General features: G+C 35.5%; 3 protein-coding genes across 4 annotated transcripts; all 3 read left to right on the top strand.

The window, feature by feature from the left end:
• Window positions 1-838: 838 nt before the first annotated feature.
• Window positions 839-7029, top strand: LOC108479531 (coatomer subunit alpha-1). 2 transcript variants are annotated; one of them, XM_017782196.2, is made up of 4 exons: window positions 839-1042; window positions 1128-1372; window positions 2845-3339; window positions 3601-7029. In XM_017782196.2, exons 2-4 carry the CDS (start codon window positions 1165-1167, stop codon window positions 6552-6554), a joined length of 3657 nt encoding a protein of 1218 aa, XP_017637685.1. In that variant the 5' UTR covers window positions 839-1042; window positions 1128-1164; the 3' UTR covers window positions 6555-7029. The 2 variants fall into 2 exon arrangements, with proteins under 2 accessions (XP_017637685.1, XP_017637686.1); XM_017782197.2 differs by having other exon boundaries at window positions 845-1042; window positions 1107-1372.
• Window positions 7030-7581: 552 nt separating this feature from the next.
• LOC108478003 (uncharacterized) lies at window positions 7582-8034 on the top strand. The gene has a single exon (XM_017780448.1). It carries the CDS (start codon window positions 7582-7584, stop codon window positions 8032-8034), a length of 453 nt encoding a protein of 150 aa, XP_017635937.1.
• A 5190-nt stretch (window positions 8035-13224) lies between these two features.
• Window positions 13225-14208, top strand: LOC108478002 (uncharacterized). The gene is made up of 2 exons (XM_017780447.1): window positions 13225-13342; window positions 13688-14208. Exons 1-2 carry the CDS (start codon window positions 13225-13227, stop codon window positions 14206-14208), a joined length of 639 nt encoding a protein of 212 aa, XP_017635936.1.
• The last annotated feature ends 8009 nt before the right edge of the window (window positions 14209-22217 follow it).

Below are 22217 nucleotides of genomic sequence, written 5' to 3'. Positions count from 1 at the left end.
AAAATCAAATTTAACAACGACATCTGAAAGTTGTTACAAATATTACAATTTTACATAACGAAGCTTGAGACATTAAAACTAATAATTCTTAAATCTAAATTAGATAACATGGACTAAGTAATTGGTTTATGCGGGATGATATCATTTTACTACTTAATCATAAAAGTACACATGTACACATGCATTAGAATAAATCCACATAAGAAATAAGCATGCACTGCCATGTAGACAAACACATTAACGTCTGGTGTAGTAATTAGTTCAACTTAACTCAAAATAAAGAATAGAATTGAAAATTAAACTTATCATGATGTCATAAAAAACAAAATATGTCCATGTTTTTGTCAACTTGAGGAATTTTTTTTATTATTTTTTTTAACACTTGTTGAGGTGATAAATTCTAATACAAGAGTTTCCACTTTCTTTAATTTTGTGTTTCCAAAATGAAATTACAATTATGTTTTCTTTTCCTATTCACTTCCTCTAACATTATTTTTAATTAATATGTTTTATTTCATCTCCAAATTTTGTTTAAAATATAACTTAATATATATATTATTCCTATAAAATTATATGTTAAAATTTGTTTGGATTTTATTTTATATAATGCTTTTATTTAAAAATATTTTTGAATTAAATTTATTTAATAGACATATTTATAAAAAAATTATACAATTTTAGCATGTGATTTTATAAAATAATTTGAAAAAAATGAAAATCATAAGTATGGTTATAAAATAAACTTGAAAAGTATTTCATTAAGTTATTCTTTTATTAAAACAAAAGTATGTTATGTTAATTTGTTTAGTATTTATGTGCCTGGAACAAGAAAGTTAATAGGAATATACTAAATAAGCTTCTATTACATTGACCACCCAAATGAGTGTTAACTGTTAACGTATTAATATTTCAAAAAATATTTAATTGAGGTGACTGGTTGAACATTTACAATCCGAAAAACTAAAGAAGGAAAATCCAAAACTATCTGAAAGATTTTTTTTTTCTTTTGCTTCTTAATTTTAGATGGCGAAGCAGATCTAAGGTAATTTCTTCTCTTTGATCGAATTCCCAAATTCGCCCCCTGTTCGCTAGCTTATTAGACGTAGGATTTGGTTCGCGTTTTGCAGGGAATAGGGTGGTTTGAGAGAAAGAAAAAAAAAAAAGATGTTGACCAAGTTTGAGACGAAGAGTAATAGAGTGAAGGGACTGAGTTTCCATACTAAGAGGCCTTGGATCTTAGCCAGTCTCCATAGTGGTGTTATCCAATTATGGGACTATCGAATGGGGACTCTGATTGATCGATTCGACGAACACGATGGCCCTGTTCGTGGCGTCCATTTCCACATGTCCCAGCCTTTGTTTGTCTCTGGAGGTTCAGATTTCGTTTCATTTCATCTCAATTTTATATCCGCTTAATAAATTTCCTTGATTATTTTACTGATCTATGGATTTCGATGTGAATTTGTGAAATGTGCTAGTTAATTCGGAATTATTAGCTTCAATTCTATATAACACTTGAGAATCACGATGTTTATAATAATGCTGGATCTAGATTTACACTTTAGAGATTTCATATAGTTGGACTTGGTTTACACCTTCTTAATATGCACATCTAAGTCGGGGCCAGTAGACATTGGAGACCTGCCAGTTTACCCTATATTAAATTCAAGGGCTTTCTCTGATGCCAATTATTGGAATCTGGGATGGAGATATTCTAAAATTTATTGCTTTTATGCTGGTAAGCATACACCTAACCCACCCAAACAGAGCCTGATCTGCAAATGAGAGACTAACTGTGCCTTAAGATACAGGTAACATTCCAAAACCTCAAAATTTCAGGTCCCAAATTTCCTTCACTTTTGGGACGGCCAACTGTGTCCAATCCCACCTTGGCTCCCTCGGCATTTCCTTCTTGGCCCTTCCACAGGAACGCGCTAGGCTGGTTTATCTCATTTATCATCCTAACTGAAAGAACAAGATATGGAACCAATAGCTCTGCTTGCTGAACAGGGTGCACTAAATTTTCTGCAGTCTGCCAACATAGGTGACTCTTAACATCCCAGCAGTTAATGCAGCGAGTCATTTCTGTATAAGAGTGTCTCAACTCAACCTATGATTTGGTGAATGAGTAATTTTTCTTTTGTTCTGTTAGATGCCTTTTTTAAGGTAAATTATTATAAATAAAAGGTTTGAAGAATTAGAATAGATGCTTAAAATATGAAGTTTGAGTACCAATAATTGGGAAATGATTTAAATTTTTGAACTTCTAATACAATTAGAACTTCTGAGTGCAAACACATTGGAATGTGTAAAATATCACAACAATTTAATTTCATTCAATGAGATTTTCATTTCAGTTGCCTCAGTGATTATATCATTAGAGTTTTCTGGTCTTTTTCTTTTTTGGTCATTAGAATTAAGAAAACATAAATAGTCTTATTTGATAAGGTTTTATGACCACTAATACACCAGTTTTTTACAAATAAAAATTATGAAAGAACAAGTTATGAATACAACAAATATTCATTTCTTTTGGATGACAGTGAACACAGTCTTGATATAACTTTATAGCTGTTTTTACATGTTTAAACCAAGACGAATAACATACTTGTCGACCTTGCACCTTAGATGTTAAATTTCTGTGTCAGTAACTTTATTACAGGAAAGGAGTGCCGTTGAGATTAATCTGAAAACTTTTAGAACACAAAAACATGAGCAAGGAAGGTCTGAATTTGAAGTTTTTATTGGTTTCAAGAATTTTCAATTTGTGCTATGGTTGTGTTTTACAAAGCATAGGTTACTTGTCAATACAAATTATATGAAAATCTGTGCTTTTTTGTTCAGGGGATGACTACAAGATAAAGGTCTGGAATTACAAGTTACATAGATGTCTCTTCACCCTTCTTGGACATCTGGATTACATTCGTACTGTGCAATTTCATCATGAGCATCCATGGATTGTGAGTGCCAGTGATGATCAGACTATTCGCATATGGAACTGGCAGTCACGAACTTGTATCTCTGTGTTGACTGGTCATAATCATTATGTTATGTGTGCCTCATTCCATCCTAAAGAAGACCTGGTTGTGTCAGCCTCCCTTGATCAGACTGTTCGAGTTTGGGATATTGGTTCCTTGAAAAAGAAGACGGCTTCTCCAGCAGATGATATCTTAAGGTTGAGTCATATGAACACAGATCTTTTTGGTGGTGTTGATGCAGTTGTTAAGTATGTGTTGGAAGGTCATGACCGAGGTGTGAATTGGGCTGCATTTCATCCCACCTTACCTTTAATAGTCTCTGGAGCAGATGATCGCCAAGTTAAGTTGTGGCGTATGAATGGTAATTATAGTAAAATGGTTCATTCTTCTCCCGCTTATATTGCATTTGCTACAAAACTTGATTAAAATTTTTTAGTTAAGTACACTTGTTTGCCAAATTAAAATCTTCATAAGGAACTTACCTAATTACTTTCTTTTCTGAAGTTTGATGTATGTTACATTGGGCCATGATATTTTTGCAACTTCTCCATTTTACTTTGTGCAGCTGGAGTTTAGACCACTGAGTTGGTGTGCAGCTAGTAAACTATTTATTTGTTTGCAGATACAAAGGCTTGGGAGGTGGATACCTTGAGAGGGCACGTAAATAACGTGTCATGTGTTATGTTCCATGCCAAACAAGACATCATTGTATCTAACTCTGAGGATAAAAGCATTCGTGTATGGGATGTAACAAAGCGAACTGGACTTCAAACTTTCCGTCGAGAACATGACAGATTCTGGATTCTTGCTGTTCATCCTGAGATGAATATTTTGGCAGCTGGACATGACAGTGGCATGATTGTATTTAAGCTAGAGAGAGAGCGTCCTGCTTTTGCAGTGAGTGGGGATTCTCTGTTTTATGCCAAGGATAGGTTTATAAGGAATTTTGACTTTCCAACTCAAAGAGAGGCACAGGTAATTCCAATTCGACGTCCTGGTTCCACAAGTCTGAATCAAAGTCCAAGAACTCTGTCTTATAGTCCTACAGAAAATGCTGTCCTTATCTGCTCAGATGTAGATGGAGGATCATATGAGTTGTATGTGATACCAAAAGACAGCTTTGGTAGGGGTGACGGTTCGCTGGAGGCAAGGAAAGGTGTTGGTAGTTCTGCTATATTTGTGGCACGGAACCGGTTTGCTGTGCTTGACAAAGGCAACAACCAAGTTCTTGTCAAGAATCTTAAAAATGAAGTGGTGAAAAAGAGTGGCCTCCCGGTACCTACGGATGCAATCTTTTATGCTGGAACAGGTAGCTTGTTGTGTAGGTCAGAGGATAGAGTAGTCATATTTGATCTCCAGCAATGGCTTGTCCTTGGTGACCTTCAAACCCCTTTTGTGAAATATGTTGTTTGGTCTAATGACATGGAAAGTGTTGCTTTGCTCAGCAAGCATTCCATTATCATTACTAACAAGAAGCTTGTGCATAAGTGCACTCTTCATGAGACAATACGTGTTAAAAGTGGAGCGTGGGATGAGAATGGTGTTTTTATTTACACCACCTTAAACCATATAAAATATTGCCTTCCCAATGGAGATAGTGGAATAATCCGTACGCTTGAGATTCCTATATACATAACTAAGGTTTCAGGCCATACTATATTTTGCCTGGATCGTGATGGGAAGAATAAGAGTGTCGTTATTGATGCTACAGAATACATTTTCAAGCTCTCTCTGCTTCGGAAGCGATATGATCATGTTATGAATATGATAAGAAACTCCCAGCTCTGTGGTGAGGCCATGATTGCTTATCTGCAACAGAAGGGGTTCCCTGAAGTGGCTCTCCATTTTGTCAAAGATGAGAAAACACGCTTTAATTTGGCTTTAGAGAGTGGGAACATTCAAATTGCTGTTGCATCAGCTAAGGAGATTGATGACAAAGATCATTGGTATAGGTTGGGTGTGGAGGCCCTTCGCCAAGGCAATGCTGCTATAGTGGAATATGCCTACCAGAGGACTAAGAACTTTGAGAGATTGTCTTTTCTTTATCTCATAAATGGTAACCTGGAAAAGCTATCCAAGATGCTGAAAATTGCAGAAGTTAAGAATGATGTTATGGGTCAGTTTCACAATGCTTTGTACCTTGGTGATATACAGGAACGAGTTAAGATCTTGGAGAATGCTGGTCACTTACCTCTTGCTTATATTACAGCATCTGTCCATGGTCTACAGGATGTTGCTGAAAGGTTAGCAGCTGAGTTGGGAGATGATGTCCCTCCTTTGCCAGTGGATAAAAATCCTTCCCTATTGATACCTCCAAACCCTGTTATGTGTGGTGGTGATTGGCCCCTTCTGAGAGTCATGAAAGGCATATTTGATGGTGGATTTGATGGTGGCAGGGGTGCTGTGGATGAAGAGGAGGAGGGTGCAGAAGGTGACTGGGGTGAAGATCTTGATGTGGTTGATGGCTTGCGGATTGGGGACGTTAGTGCCATTTTGGAGGATGGGGAAGTGGCTGAAGAAAATGAAGAGGGTGGATGGGACCTTGAAGATTTAGAACTCCCTGCTGAGGTAGAAACCCCTAAGGTTTCCGGCAATGGTCGTTCTTCTATTTTTGTGGCACCAACTCCTGGTATGCCTGTAAGTCAGATTTGGATTCAGAGGTCATCTCTTGCTGCTGAACATGTAGCAGCTGGCAATTTTGACACAGCAATGCGTTTGCTGAGCAGGCAACTCGGTATAAGGAACTTTGCTCCTTTGAAATCCATGTTTCTTGATCTTTACACTGGCAGTCATAGCTATCTTCATGCATTAACATCTGCTCCAGTGGTGCCCCTAGCAGTTGAGAGGGGATGGAGTGAGTCTGCTGCTCCTAATGTTAGGTGTCCACCAGCCCTTGTATTCAATTTTTCTCAGTTGGATGATAAGCTGAAGGCTGGGTACAAGGCCACAACAGCTGGAAAATTCACTGAGGCTCTTCGGCTCTTCCTCAGCATTCTTCATACGGTTCCATTGATTGTTGTGGAGTCAGGGAGGGAAGTTGATGAAGTCAAGGAGTTAATTATTATTGCCAAGGAGTATGTACTTGGTCTGCAGATGGAGCTGAAGCGAAGAGAGATGAAAGACAATCCAGTACGCCAGCAGGAGCTTGCTGCCTACTTCACCCACTGCAACCTTCAACTGCCTCACCTCAGACTTGCTCTGCTGAATGCAATGACCATCTGCTATAAGGCTAAGAACCTGGCTACAGCAGGTAACTTTGCCCGGCGACTATTAGAAACAAACCCCACAAATGAGAATCAAGCAAAGACAGCAAGACAAGTGCTCCAAGCCGCAGAGAGGAAGATGACAGATGCCTCTCAGCTGAACTATGACTTCAGAAACCCATTCGTGACTTGTGGGGCAACTTATGTGCCAATTTACCGGGGACAGAAGGATGTATCCTGCCCATATTGCACTGCTCGCTTCGTCCCTAGCCAGGATGGGCAATTGTGTGCTGTATGTGATATCGCTGTTGTCGGGGCAGATGCATCAGGACTGCTCTGTTCTCCTTCACAAATTCGCAATCAAATTCGATGATTGCACTACTTTTGTCAAGAGTCTTGTTTCAGGCTTCCCCTACCTCACTCGCTGTGCCAACAAAACCAGGCATGTCGATTGATTCTTCACTGCAGGCAAAAGGTAAGAAGCATGAAGAAATTTTGATATGGGTTAAAATTCTTTGCACCATCAATTTTTGTTTTTTATTTTTTTGTTTTGGTTTTGAAATTAAGATATAATGATAATAATAATAATAATAATAAAGAAACAGGGAATTTTGATTTAGGCTATTCTTGTTAATCTTTGATGGGCAAGAATGGTGAGAGAGGGCCCTTGTTAAAACAGAAAATGGTTGATAGGCGAGACTTACGTTTCATTTCAATGTAATTCGCTTTACATTTCCTCTGATTACTTTTTGGGTTTCCATTGATTTGAGTATTTCTCTGCACTGCACATAAAGTGTAGGCTATGAATAATATGATGGATCAGCAATGGTTTGATTGGTTGCTTTTAAGTTGTGATACTTGTCTTGGTTACTGTCATTCAAATGTTTTCATTTCACAATCTCCTTAATTCGAGTTCTAGCACTTCAACTTCCAATCATTCGCACTTCAAACCTATTAAATCAAATACATTAATTAAATAAACTCTAGATAAAAAGTTCTAAAAACCAATATGAGATTAGATGAAACCCAACTTCAGTACAGAGGAATCAAGTCATGGTGGCATAGGTAGATTATTGTAAAATTGCCTCTGACCAATCCTGAAATTTAAATAAAACTTGGACCCTTTTTTATTTTGATATTGAAGAAAGGACCGTCCCTCTACAAATCACACTCGAATTATTTTGTAGATGTTAGTTCCGGCCCAAAAAAACAAATGAATAGGTGGGAGGTAGGTATTGGGTTAAAGGACGTGGTAGATAGTTATTAGTTGAGAAAACGTGGTCCAATCCAAGACGAAGTGAGAAACGTGGTCCGCTAACGTCTCTGCATTTGCTTGCTTTAAGAGAACTTTCAGACTTCCCTCCCATCAAATATCAATAACAAAAACCAGTGAAAAAGAGATGCAAACCAATTGTGAGGTTGACTTCTTTTCAACCATGGAAAATGACCCAGAAATGATTCTCTTGGGAAAAGAAGACCATCTTTCTTATTGGGAATTCGTGAACTCCTCTGATTATGATGATGATGATGATGATGATGATGATTCTGGTGATGTTATCTCTGTCTCTGATGATGATTCCCTTTCCTCTCCAAAGGACACCCTCACCCCTCGCCTGATTCAAGGATATGCCTGTGATGGGGATGGTGAGCAGGAAGTGGATGATGGTGATGATGAATTGGATGATGAGTTGGTGCCACGAGCATTCAGTGGGAAACTGGGAATGCAAAGGATGAGGAAATTAGGGAAGAGGGTCTTTGCCAAGATGCATACTTCCAAAAAGTCACCCTTTTTGTATATGAAACCCGGGTGTGTTTATGGGAAGCATGGCCTTGGATTCAAGTATAGTTTCTAGAGAACAAAAAACCAGCATCTCTGTACTGGACTGGAGGTGATTCATGCCATTGCCATGCGCCATCTTCATTTGATTTTACTTGTAATTGCTCTCTAGTTTGGATTGCTTAACCATTAGGTTTATTGTAACTTGACTTGGCTCATATGATTGTGAATTAGCTAATGATGATGAGGAACTTATAATTTGATGTTCGATATTTGTGAAGAAAGGGGTCTGAAAATATCTAACTAGTGGTTTGGAATATGTGTACGGTATGGGCCTAATGTATTCTTTGTCAATCCCAACCTTTGAAACGGATTCTGAAGCCTTATTTATGCTTTATCCAAATTATTATATCATCTATCATTTCATTTTTTTAAATGAAATTAATATATGATTTCATAAAGAGAGTAAACCTAATTTCCGATTGATATTTCAATTTGTTGTATTAAAATGGTTTTGAAATTCAATTTAAGTTTATTGGATTAATAAAAAAAATGTTACAAATAAAGTACGTAATCCTAGCAGTGGGTGAGTGAGTGTAAGTAAGTGGAGGGACAGAATTTTGCAGAACCTTTTGGCGTGTTAATGTTTCATTCATTACGTAAACGTTCGAGGAAATAGGCAGTACACAACTGCTCAGCATTTATTTTTCATTGGTTTTCACAATCCCTGAAGTATCTTCCCTTTACCTCCCATATATGCCACTGAATTTTTTAAAAATATCGCTCCTTTTTTTTAAATTTATTGAATTAGGTTGTTTTTCTGAAAAATTACGAAATTAAGTTGAAATAATAAAGACACTTTTAATCGGAAGTTTTTTTTTTAAGGTTAGGGTTTTGATTTTTTTAAAAGTAAGGTTAAGGATTTGTGAATTTTAGGTTTTATGGGTTTAGAGTTGTGTCAGGTTTTTAGTTTTTTAAAAGTTTTTTTATAATTTTTTGAGATTTTAAGTTAATAATTATTTAATTTAACATTTACAATCATTGTATTTACACAAATCATATATTCAAATCATAAAATTTAATTCGGTTTATAATTAAAACTCGAATTACTCGATTTGATTAACTCTTAGTTTGTAATTTTTCTCGAATGCAATTGAATTTTGTTTAGTTTTTTTACGAGAGGTTGAGGTCGATCAGATTTTTCAGTGCAGTATTTTTAAACTTTCAATGGTTTTTTTACTAGAGGTTGAGGTAGACCAGATTTCTTTAGAAAATATATCCCGATAATCCTGGGATATCTTATGGGCAAGTGGGAATAAGTAGGGAGATGAAAGTGCTAGAGGGAAAACGCTCCATGTAAGACGTGTTTTCAGTGCACTATCAGGAAAAAAACACGAAAAGTGCGTCTAGCTGGACGCGTTTTCATGCCATGTCAGCTAAAAACGTGTCCAATTGGACGCACTTTCAGTGTTTTTTTTCTGACAATGCATTGAAAATGTGCCCTACGTGGAGTGTTTTCTCTCTAACACTTTCAACTCCCCATTCACTCGAAAAAAATTTTTGAATCAATTGCCATTCACCTCAACTTTATAAAAGGATAACTTTCAGTATTGAGTGGCATAAGGCTTATAAGCAAACAAAATTGTAAGAAGAATCAAAAGAAGAGGAAGTTCGCAAGGCATTTCATAAGCCATAATTTGGAGCTACCACACAATTTGCATTAAGTAAGGATCAATTTTTGTTGTTCATATTTAATTACAACACTATTTTTCTGCGTAATGTTTTAGTTTCGAACATGTAAAGTGTAGAGCCCAAATTTTGCCCAGGCCCAACAAGCAGAGCCCAGAACACCAACCATCCAATTAGCACCCCACTAAACCGACCACTAACTCCATCACCCTACTCGCCACTAACTCCATCACCTCACTAAACCACCCCACTAACTCCATTACCCCACTTGCCATCATGGAAGGAGGCAATCAGTTGTAAAATTTGGCTATAAAAGCCATTCAAAACTATTGTAAAGGGGTTTTTTTTGGAGAAAATGAGAGGAGATGTTGAATACGAACACAAAAAACAACAATTGAATAACAGTTTTTATTTCGAAGGATTTGCTCATCGTTTTAATTTGCTCCTCATTTAAATACTGCCTTTTGTGAGTTGGAATATTTGTATTTTAAATCCCTATTTATTTAGGCACATTTCATTCTAGTCATTGTCTACGCTTTAGGAATTCTATTTGTTTACAAATTATCCCCTTAATTTTGGTTTTATTTCCATTGAATTCTTTTAAAATTCATGTTTTTATATTATTTATAATTCATTCATTCTTCCCCATTTTCATATTATTTTAATATTTTATTAATTGATTCCACCTTATTTTAATTTTTTCTTTTTGTTATTTTCTTTTGTATATTTTCATTCTGTTTTATTATATTTTATTTATTTTCTCTTTTATGAACATTTTTAAATATTATATTATTATTTGTGTATATATTATTTATATTAAGCTATTTGTATTTTGTGTATATTATTTATTCGTATATATATATATATATATATTGTTTTGTATATTATTTATCTTGTTTAGTTATAAAATTATTTCTTACACTTATATATATGTAAATGTTTACTATATCATCACTTTGAATTGTTGTACATTATTTTTATATATATATTGTTGATTTTATATTATTTTATGTATTTTCTTTTAAATCTATTTGTGATTATACATTTCCTTTTAAATCTATATATAATTTATGCCTTTTAAAGTTCTTTTATGATGTATTTTTGTTTATTTCAAACGTTTTATATTATTATTTCTGTACATATATTTATAATAAGTTTTTCATTATATGTATATTATTAATTTAGATAGATCAATATTTTGTATTTTATGCATTAATTATTTTTATTTATTTTATAATTAATTTTAAAGTTTTACATGTATTGTTTGTCGTATACATATAGTTTATTTTATGTATTGTTCTTTTGTTTATTGTTTGTTTTGTATGTTTTAATTTACATATCTGCACCTTTGTAATATCGTTGATAAATGGTGTAATATATTAACTATGTACATATTTCATATTAGTTACTTTGCTTTTGGATTTCTGTGTATTGATTTATGATCGAGCTTGCTTACTTTGTCATCTTAAATTGTTCAATTCATTTTTTTATATAAACCGAATAAATGTACTTCACTGCTTTTATAATCACCCTCAATTTAAAAAAAAAAAACCTCTTAAAACGAGGCAATATTTTGTATTTAGAAGTTTGAGAGATCGTGCCCAATCGTGTTGGGTTTCGATTTTTCATTCGACTAAAATACAGAATATCCTTTTGAAATTTCATCTATGTTTTCTTAAATTAAAATGACGCAATATTTCGTATTTGGAAATTCGATAAATCGTGCCCAATCGTGCTGGGTTTCGATCTACCGTTTGGCCAAATAGCCAAATATCCTTTTAAAATTTCAAATGCATGAGTTTTGGAAATCATGAGATAATTTGGTATCGAGGTTTGGAAATGTTGTGTCCTACCGTGCTGGATATGATCTTTTATTCCTTCTGAACGAAAGAATCTCAATATTCAATTTAGGATATCTAAACATTTTTAAAGGGATCGTGTTTTAAAATCTTTTCAACTTTTCAACATTAGGACGTTAATTGATCAATACGGTACCAATTTTGGGCGTTGCAAGGGTGCTAATCCTTCCTCGTACGTAACTGACTCCCGAATCCATTTTCCAGTTTTTCGTAGACCAAAAACGTTATTTTAATAAACCAAAATGCTTTATTAAAATGATCGATCACAAGGTGACCTGATTCCACCTAAACAAAAAGGATTGGTGGCGACTTCATACCTTGTTTAAAAGTCGATCCCCGTTTTTCAAAATAAAAATGGTTTCAACAGCTTGGCGACTCCTTTGGGGACTTAAGAGAGTCAAGCCGTAAATTGGTTAATTTCTGAAAATTAGATTTGAAAATTACGATCCTTTTATTACATTTGTTGGGTCATTTTGTATGAGTGTTGTGGTTTGAGTTTCTAGGGTACTCTTGCATTGCATTGCATGACTGTTGTGGTCACACCTTTTACGTGAGAGTGAGAAACTATTTCCTTCGTGAGGTTTTTACCTCCGTGCAGGATAGTGAATCGCTTTCGGGATACATCCGTACCTATATCTTCGTAAGGTTTTCACCTCCGTGCAACCATAGGGAAATGTATTACTCTGAACTGAACTCGGTCCATATGAGCCTATAATGGGTAAGGATTGAGGAATCTGCTGGTTCAGGTACCCTTTCTTTAGAACCGAACCATATATAGAAAGACTTAGGAGCCTACGCTAGGTAGAGCCATGCCAAATACTGGCGGTCATCTGAATAGGTGTTCGTTCTCTTGTGCTAACGTGTTTTGTTTTGTTTATAACTGCATTGCATTACATCATCATAGAAAGGAGGTGTTGATTTATATTTGATTGTTAAATAGAACAGCTTGTCATAGGAGAACGGATTTCTTGATAAAGTGGATTATAATACGGTTGTCCAAATATAGTCTAAATAAACACAACGAAAAAGACTGATAGTTCACGAAGGAAAACAAGATTTTGTTTTATTGCTCGAGGACTCAAGCCAATAAAGATTATTTGAAAGACGTCACGTCTCAACTTTCTTAAAGGATCTAATCAACATCGCAAGGATAATAAATTGTGGCCTAGATCAAGCAAAAGTAGCTAATGGAAGTATTTATTGGAAGCATGCGAGATTTGACTTTTACGAAAGGATCGGTGTTCTCGCCTGGGAATATGAGGACAAAGCCGCTTATATAATCCGTTTGATGTAAAGGAATTTGTTTTCTAAAAAAGTTGTTCTAATAGAATTGAATTCAGAATCAACGCCTTTCTTTCTTTTTGCATTCATTTCATGCATTTGCATTGCATTGCATTGCATCATTGTATCATTTACATTAGATTTTCACAAAAGGACCCTAATTAATTGAAATCATTTCAGTTAATCTGGAAACCGTTAAAAACTTACCAACCACGCATCGTTACGGTACCCGTGCTAAGGCAAAAGATATGGAACAAAGATTGGAAAGACTTAAAAAACTTCAAAGAGAGATGCATGACCAGTTACAAATACAAATGCAATAGCAACTGATGAAGATATGGTAAGATATGAGAGACCAAGTGCTAAAGTCTCAAAAGAATATGATGAACCAGTTGTCCCAATTGCTGACTAAGGGGATATAAAAGAGGGAAAGCTTCATGATCAATGCTGGGGTGGACAATGAGGAGTCTCTCTATCCTCCGGGTTTCACTCCGACAAATGCACAGGCATGTCTGCAAGGTGTACCAATTATCAAAACTCAGCAAAATCAGGCCAGTACCTCAGCACCAGTGAATTATCTGATAGGCTCAGACTCCAATCCGTAGGGTAATCCAACTACCCCTGTAGTTCTTGATTCGAACGAAATGGAAAAAAAAAAAGATGAAACTGCCAAAACAACTCGAGGATCGATATAGGTGGTTGGAGGAAAAATTCAAGGCAATAAAAAAAGCTGATGATAATCATAGAATTAACGCCAATGACCTGAGCTTGGTTCCAGACTTAATACTTCCTTACAAGTTCAAGATGCCTGAATTTGAAAAGTATAACGGGACTAGCTGTCCCGAAGCTCACATCACCATGTTTTGCAGACGAATGACTGGGTATGTCAATAATGACCAGTTATTGATTCACTGTTTCCAAGAAAGTTGGTTGGGGCAACATCTAAATGGTACAACCAATTGAGCCGTACCCAGATCAATTCATGGAAAGATCTACTACAAGCTTTTATGAAACAGTATAGTCATGTGACGGTTATGACTCTTGATAGGATTACTTTACAGAGCATGGAAAAGAAACCGAATGAGAGTTTTCGACAATACGCACAAAGGTGGAGGAAAGTTGCCATGCAAGTTCAGCCACCTCTCATAGAAAAAGAGACTACTATGCTTTTCATCAATACTCTGAAAGCCTCGTTCATTAACCATATGTTGGGAAGCATTACTCTGAGCTTTTCAGATATGATAATGCCTGGTGAATTGATTGAAAACGTAATAAGGAGCAGGAAGATAGATGCGGGAGAAAGCGCCAAAAGGTCAACCCAAAAGAGAAATAAAAATGAAGTGAACATTGTGAGCATGCCTTCCAAATTGGTCAATGTAGGCCAGCCGAGGGTTGTAACCACTAGCTATCTATCCGAATGACATATTGGGGAATCTTAATGATATATCTGAAGAGGGAACTAGGAAATGGAAATTTCCAAACCCTTATGTACTTGGGAATGTTTTGAATAATGGGACTGTGGAAGAGATCCCTATATTTTTAGAGCTGATCTAGAGTAATGTTCAAAACGCGTTTGTTGCTTTAAGCCTAGGGGCAACAAGAATCCTTTTGTGAAATAGACTTGTGTTCAAAATCTTTATTTCAATCAAATGCATCTCTTTGAATAAAAATTCTTTCATTCTTAATATATTCTTTTGACTGTCTTTTAAATATGCTTCATTCATGATTATACCATACAAATAATCATCCATAGAATCATTTATTCTTTGGAAGTGTGCCTTTGTCCCGATATCAACGACAGGAGCAACGCTGTAACTGACTCCCTTTTGGGGTTAGATATGTGTTTAAGCGGATCTCAAGATTTTGAAGATGACAGAGATTGTATCCTATGTCCTGGTAGTAGAACAAGATGAAAAATAGATCCTACTCTACAAAGGGATAGTGGACATTGCGAGCCTAAGAAAAGAGAAAGAGCAAAGATCGAAACTAGTATCACCACAAATTAAAGCGAGACATCATTGAGTTATTTCAAGAATTTAAAGATGTTTTCGCATGATCGTATCAAGATATGCCTGGGCTACTAAGACCTATGGATGCTAAAAGGTTCGTACGGGTGTCAGAAGGACACATGCTAATGATTTTACGTTAGCCAGGTTAATCATGAGGTTCGGATGCTACTGATCCACCATAGAAGGGGATTGTATTAGTTACGCCGTAAATGCCTAATGGAGGAAGACAGGACTTATGTACCATCTCCATTTCTTCATAGATTTTCTATATGTGGGGCATGGATGTTATCAGGTCATTCTCATCTAATATACATCGATTTATCTTGGTGGTATTCGATGACTTCATGAAGAGGGTGAGGGTCGCTTCATATGCCAATATTACAAGGTCGGTAGTCGTCAAATTTCAAAAAAAGGGGTGCCGACAAGCAATGTCAGAAAAGATCATGTCTAATACAATTACACAATGTCAAAAGTTTACAGTTTGTTCAAAGATCAGACGTCATATCCTAATACAGCAAATGCGGCCAAAAAGAAAAAACAAAAACAAAAACAACAAAAAGAGATTGTAGAAGGTAACCGAGACTTGTAAAGATTGACATAAAGAAGTTATCATTTACCCTCTATGCTTATTGAATGTTAACTAGGATCTTCACTGGGGCAACACATTGCTAATTGGTTTATGGGATAAAAATGGTTTTGAAAATAAGATTCCTTTTCTCCGAGTCTTGTCAGAATTAAAATGAGATGAGGCAGAATGAATCCAATCCCGATATGTTCAGTCAAATTTAAAGGATGCCCGCCACAGTCAGATGATGCGGGCTTATGACAGAGAGGTTTATCCTAAAGAATTCCACGAGGGGAACTTGATATTGTAGATGACTATTCCTATATAAAAGGATTTCAAAGGAAGAAATATGCCAAATTGAGAGGGACTTTATGTAGTAAAGAATGCCTATTCTGGAGGAGCAATGATATTGACCGAAATGGATGGCAAGGATCTGCCCAATCCGGTGAACTCAGATTCAGTCATAGTTAATGGTTTAAAAAAACACAAAAAATAAAAGGAAAAGAAAAAGGAGAGGCCAAGGCAAAAACCCGCAAAAGGGCACCTTGAGACCAAAGGGGTTTTGAATTGAAAACCCGAAATGGACAATTCAAATTTCGACCTAAGATGAGACATATGGTAGTCTTGCTATGTTGGAATCAATGAATAGGAAGTACGTTATGTCTTGGGGCATCGACAAAGTACTATAGATCTCCTAAACACATGTCAAGCTCAAAATGGTCCTCAAGAAGTTCGTACAGAGAAGCTTAGGCTGCAATATCTGGGGCACCTAATTTTTCATTTCACCAGTTTTTGGATTTAATATCTTTGATTATCTTATTCTTTTTAAGATACACTCCAATAAATTTCCTTCTTAAAGTTACATTTGCTTACTTACTTTGAGCTATGCTCCTAATTTCCTTCTGGTCTATTGTTATGATCCTTTTTTTAAGCATTTTTGCATTGAAATAATGATTAGTGGACTAATAATACCTTCACAAAAGAGGTTCTGCATATTACTCTGGAAGCTTCTAAATAATATAAGAACCTGAAACAGGACTATTATTTAGAACTTACCAAACTTAAGGGTTGGAAAAAGGAGTCTAAATTGTCACTATCTCTTTATATTTTTTATCAAAAGTATCAGATACAAGATGTGGCATCGGTGATACAACCTCGACGAATGACGAACAATGTTCACCCAAGCATTAAATGGGATCAGCTCAAAAAAGAAAATTGATGTACTGCATACGCATATGGTTAAATTACTCAAAGAGGGGTGTAATAGATCATTTGATTGAAGAAGATGGTACGAATCCTATACCTCTGAGTTGCAACAGGATTGATAGAAGAAACCAAATGTTATTCCCTTGAAGTTGCAGTGGGAAGTACAAACTTTATGTCCCAGAAGGTACAGTGAAAGGGACTTTGAAACTACATTGGGGCAAGCTTGCTGAGCAGAATAGGATTGTTTCTTTGGGTTTTTTGTCAAGAATACCAGCCAAACAAGATGACAATTAATACGTCAGTGATAAGACCCTGATGAATAATGAGTTATGACACTTTAAGCATAAAAAAATGGCATTTCTCATGACATTTTACATTCATACCAATGTCATTCATAGTACATCTAGTTAAGAGCATTTGATTCATTTTGATCATAGCATCCTAATTATTTGGCATAAGTATCACATCTAGGATTGTTTTTTTGGGTTTTTTGTCAAGAATACCAGCCAAACAAGATGACAATTAATACGTCAGTGATAAGACCCTGATGAATAATGAGTTATGACACTTTAAGCATAAAAAAGGGGCATTTCTCATGACATTTTACATTCATACCAATGTCATTCATAGTACATCTAGTTAAGAGCATTTGATTCATTTTGATCATAGCATCCTAATTATTTGGCATAAGTATCACATCTAGCTAGGAGCATTTGATTCATTTCAATCATAGCATCCTAAATGTTTGGCATAAGCTTATATACATGAAATCGATTTTACAGATTATGTTCCTCAGAGGACAATGCAGTGTATCGGTAGAGTTGCGAACCTTAACTCCCTAAGCAGTAGGGTAACAGGCTTCAAATTATAGATCTTATCTCTATGTATCAGCTATGGAGCAGATCAGAAATGGCGAGTATTATCTCCATGTATCGGGTATAAAACAAATTTTAACCACTGGTCTTATCCTCCTGAAGTTGCAGGAAGCAGACTGAAAATTACAGATCTTATCTCCATGTATCGGCTATAGAGCAGATCGAAAATGGCGAGTCTTATCTCCATGTATAGGCTATGGAGCAGATTTTAGCCACTAACCTTATCTCTCTGAGGTAGCAAGAGAGCAGGTTGAAGATACAAGTCTTATTTTCCTGAAGTTGTAGGAAGCAGACTGAAAATTACAGATCTTATCTCCATGTATCGGCTATGGAGCAGATAAAAAATGGCGAGTCTTATCTCCATGTATCGACTATGGAGTAGATTTTAGCCACCAACCTTATCTCTTTGAGGTAGCAAGAGAGCAGGTTGAAGATACAAGTCTTATCTTCCTGAAGTTGCAGGAAGCAGACTGAAAAATTACAGATCTTATCTCCATATATCGGCTATGGAGCAGATCAGAAATGGTGAATCTTATCTCTATGTATCTGCTATGGAGCAGATTTTAGCCAACGACCTTATCTCTCTGAGGTAGCAAGAGAGCAGGTTGAAGATACGAGCCTTAACCCCCTAAGCAATAGGGTAACAGGCTGAAAATTACAGATCTTATCTCCATGTATCGGCTATGAAGTAGATCAAAAATGGCGAGTCTTATCTTCATGTATCGGTTATGAAATAGATTTTAGCCACTGGCATTATCTCTCTGAGGTAGCAAGAGAGCAGGTTGAAGATACGGGCCTTAACCCCCTAAGCAGTAGGGTAACAGGCTAAAAATTACAGATCTTATCTCCATGTATCGGCTATGAAGTAGATTAGAAATGGCAAGTCTTATCTCTATGTCTCGGCTATGGAGCATATTTTAGCCGCGGGCCTTATCTATCTGAGGTAGCAAAATAGCAGGTTAAAAGTATGAGCCTTAACCCCCTAAGCAGTAAGGTAATAGGCTGGAAAATACAGATCTCCCCTAAAAAGTAGTGGAGCAGATCGAAGATAGCAAGCCTTAACCTCCTAAGTAGTAGGGTAGCAGGTTGGGAAATACAGATCTCCCCTAAACAATAGTAGAGCAGATCGAAGACAGCAAGCCTTAGCCCCCTACGCAGTAGGGTGACAGGTTGGAAAATACAGATTTCCCCTAAACAGTAGTGGAGCAGATCGAAGATAGCATGCCTTAACCCCCTAAGCAGTAGGGTAACAGGCTGGGAAATACAGATCTCCCTTAAGCACTAGTGAAGCAGATCGAAGATGGTGAGCCTTAACCCCTAAGCAGTAGGGTAACAGGCAGAAGATTACAGATCTTATCTGCCTAAGCAGTAGTGGAGCAGATCAAAGACAGTAAGCCTTAACCCCCTAAGTAGTAGGGAAACAGGCTGAAAATTACAGATCTTATCTCCTTAAGCAGTAGTGGAGTAGATTGAAACGAAAATTCCTATACCTCTGAAGACGTAGTGGATTAAAGTGAAGCTACCTGAAGAAATAAAGCATCAAGAAATCAAGACCCAGGAAGACCAGGCAAAATTGGCCCTTTTAAAGTCTTTGCCCCGTTCCCGTTACACGACAATGAGTAAAGTGGGGCAACTGTAGAGCCCAAATTTTGCCCAGGCCCAACAAGCAGAGCCCAGAACACCAACCATCCAATTAGCACCCTACTAAACCTACCACTAACTCCATCACCCCAGTAAACCACCCCACTAACTCCATTACCCCACTTGCCACCATGGAAGGAGGCAATTAGTTGTAAAATTTGACTATAAAAGCTATTCAAAACTATTGTAAAGGAGGGCTTTTTTTTTGGAGAAAATAAGAGGAGATGCTGAATACGAACACAAAAAACAACGATTGAATAACGGTTTTTATTTCGAAGGATTTGCTCATCGTTTTAATTTGCTCCTCATTTAAATACTGCCTTTTGTGAGTTGGAATATTTGTATTTTAAATCCCTATTTATTTGGGCACATTTCATTCTAGTCCTTGTCAAGCTTTAGGAATTCTATTTGTTTACAAATTATCCCCTTAATTTTGTTTTTATTTCCATTGAATTCTTTTAAAATTCATGTTTTATATTATTTATAATTCATTCATTCTTCCCCTTTTCATATTATTTTAACATTTTGTTAATTGATTCCACCTTATTTTAATTTTTTCTTGTTGTTATTTTCTTTTGTATATTTTCATTCTGTTTTATTATATTTTATTTATTTTCTCTTCTATGAACATTTTTAAATATTATATTATTATTTGTGTATATATTATTTATATTAAGCTATTTGTATTTTGTGTATATTATTTATTTGTATATATATATATATAATGTTTTGTATATCATTTATATTGCTTTGTTATAAAATTATTTCTTACACTTATATATATGTAAATGTTTACTATATCATCACTTTGAATTGTTGTACATTATTTTTTTATATATATTGTTAATTTTATATTATTTTATGTATTTTCTTTTAAATCTATTTGTGATTATACATTTCCTTTTAAATTTATATATAATTTATGCCTTTTAAAGTTATTTTATGATGTATTTTTGTTTATTTCAAACGTTTTATATTATTATTTCGTACATATATTTATAATAAGTTTTTCATTATATGTATATTATTAATTTAGATAGATCAATATTTTGTATTTTATGCATTACTTATTTTTATTTATTTTATAATTAATTTTAAAGTTTTGCATGTATTGTTTGTCTACATACATATAGTTTTTTTATGTATTGTTCGTTTGTTTATTGTTTGTTTTGTGTGTTTTAATTTACATATATGCACCTTTATAATATCGTTGATAAATGGTGTAATATATTAACTATGTACATATTCCATATTAGTTACTTTGCTTTTGGATTTCTGTGTATTGATTTATGATCGAGCTTGCTTACTTTGTCATCTTAAATTGTTCAATTCATTTTTTTATATAAACCGAATAAATGTATTTCACCGCTTTTATAATCACCCTCATTTAAAAAAAAAAAAACCTCTTAAAATGAGGCAATATTCCGTATCTAGAAGTTTGAGAGATCATGCCCAATCGTGCTGGGTTTCTATTTTTCATCGACTAAAATACAGAATATCCTTTTGAAATTTCATCCATGTTTTCTTAAATTAAAATAAGGCAATATTTCGTATTTGGAAATTCGATAAATCATGCCCAATCGTGCTAGGTTTCGATTTACCGTTTGGCCAAAGAGCCAAATATCCTTTTAAAATTTCAAATGCACGAGTTTTGGAAATCATGAGATGATTTGGTATCGAGGTTTGGAAATGTTGTGTCCTACCGTGCTGGATATGATATTTTATTCCTTCTGAACGAAAAAATCTCAATATTCAATTTAGGATATCTAAACATTTTTAAAAGGATCGTGTTTTAAAATCTTTTCAACTTTTCAACATTAGAGCGTTAATTGATCAATACAGTATCAATTTTGGGAGTTGCAAGGGTGCTAATCCTTCCTCGCTCGTAACTGACTCCTGAATCCGTTTTCTAGTTTTTCATAGACCAAAAATGTTATTTTAATAAACCAAAATGCTTTATTAAAATGATCGATTACAAGATGACCCGATCACACCTAAACAAAAAGGATTGGTGGCGACTCCATACCTCGTTTAAAAGTCGATCCCCATTTTTCAAAATAAAAATGGTTTCAACATAAAGCATGTTATTTTGTTGAAAATGAGTGGACAAATTAATGTTATTGCTTATTACGTGAAGTGCGTGACATTGAGAATGAGGTCTCTCTTTTTTTTTTTTTATCAAGGAACACAACACATTTGACTTTTAACCTAAACATACAATTATCAGATCTGCGTAGAAGAATTAGGCAAAAAAATTGTCGAATCAAACCAGATAAGAGTATCGTCACTTAAGTATTAATTTTGTGCTTCGGTCGACCCCGTCAGATATGACGCTTTCGATATTAGAGGCGCAAGGGGGTTGGAGGTGATGGTGCAGATGCATATTACCGGTGGATTACCAATTCTTAGGTTATATGCAGAGTTCTTCTTAGTTTAAGCTGTGTATCGGCCTCCCCACCTTCTTCGTTACGTCTACACTCAAGTACAGGTTGTGGTCTCTACCTCTTATCTTTTTCACCTTCATCTGTGGTTGATTATGGAGTGCTCCTTAGTTGTCATAGTGTATCCTCTATTCTAGGAATAAGTGGTTATGAAGATGGTCCAACTTGGTAGAACAATGATCCTGGAGGTGTTTGCGACACCATCAGCATAGGCTCGTAACTATATTATGTCCTATACACCGATGGTAGAACGATCGGACTTCTATTCGATGCCCCAAACATTGATGACCTATACATCGTCATTGGAATCATCGTCGTTTGAAACGTAGATGTCATCAGCATGTAATATGTCAAGGACGGATGTCCAAAAAAAAAAATCTAACATCAATGTAGAATTAGAAAAATGTGGTGCAAGATATGGTGCTTGTGTAAAAATGACAGGGTTAGTGCAAGCATTAGAATAAGTCAAGCCAAATTGACCGGGGGCTGGTGCGGCCATTGGTGTCAGTTCTTGTGTAAGTGTAGAAGATGGACCCGCTTCGGTAACTACTCTAAACCTTAAATGCCTAGGCGTCCGTCGTGACCTCCTCGTATAACATTTTCTACCCCCCGCCTATTCCTTAAATAGATATGGCTTGCCATGGTATCTAAACCATAGTATGTATTCCAGATCACTGGCTAACTCTAAAGCGA

This window comes from Gossypium arboreum, chromosome 12 (genome assembly GCF_025698485.1).
Source record: "Gossypium arboreum isolate Shixiya-1 chromosome 12, ASM2569848v2, whole genome shotgun sequence".
In the NCBI taxonomy this organism is placed as follows: domain Eukaryota; kingdom Viridiplantae; phylum Streptophyta; class Magnoliopsida; order Malvales; family Malvaceae; genus Gossypium; species Gossypium arboreum.
This window is presented reverse-complemented; position numbering and strand designations above follow the sequence as displayed.

What these genes read in the sequence shown, in the direction of transcription:
- LOC108479531 (XM_017782196.2), top strand. Translation starts at nt 1,165, where the DNA reads ATGTTGACCAAGTTTGAGACGAAGAGTAATAGAGTGAAGGGACTGAGT. An exon ending in GCCTTTGTTTGTCTCTGGAG is followed by an intron (nt 1,373 to 2,844) that starts GTTCAGATTTCG and finishes TTTTTTGTTCAG; the next exon opens with GGGATGACTACAAGATAAAG. An exon ending in TAAGTTGTGGCGTATGAATG is followed by an intron (nt 3,340 to 3,600) that starts GTAATTATAGTA and finishes ATTTGTTTGCAG; the next exon opens with ATACAAAGGCTTGGGAGGTG.
- LOC108478003 (XM_017780448.1), top strand. Translation starts at nt 7,582, where the DNA reads ATGCAAACCAATTGTGAGGTTGACTTCTTTTCAACCATGGAAAATGAC.
- LOC108478002 (XM_017780447.1), top strand. Translation starts at nt 13,225, where the DNA reads ATGATCAATGCTGGGGTGGACAATGAGGAGTCTCTCTATCCTCCGGGT. An exon ending in AACTCAGCAAAATCAGGCCA is followed by an intron (nt 13,343 to 13,687) that starts GTACCTCAGCAC and finishes AATAATGACCAG; the next exon opens with TTATTGATTCACTGTTTCCA.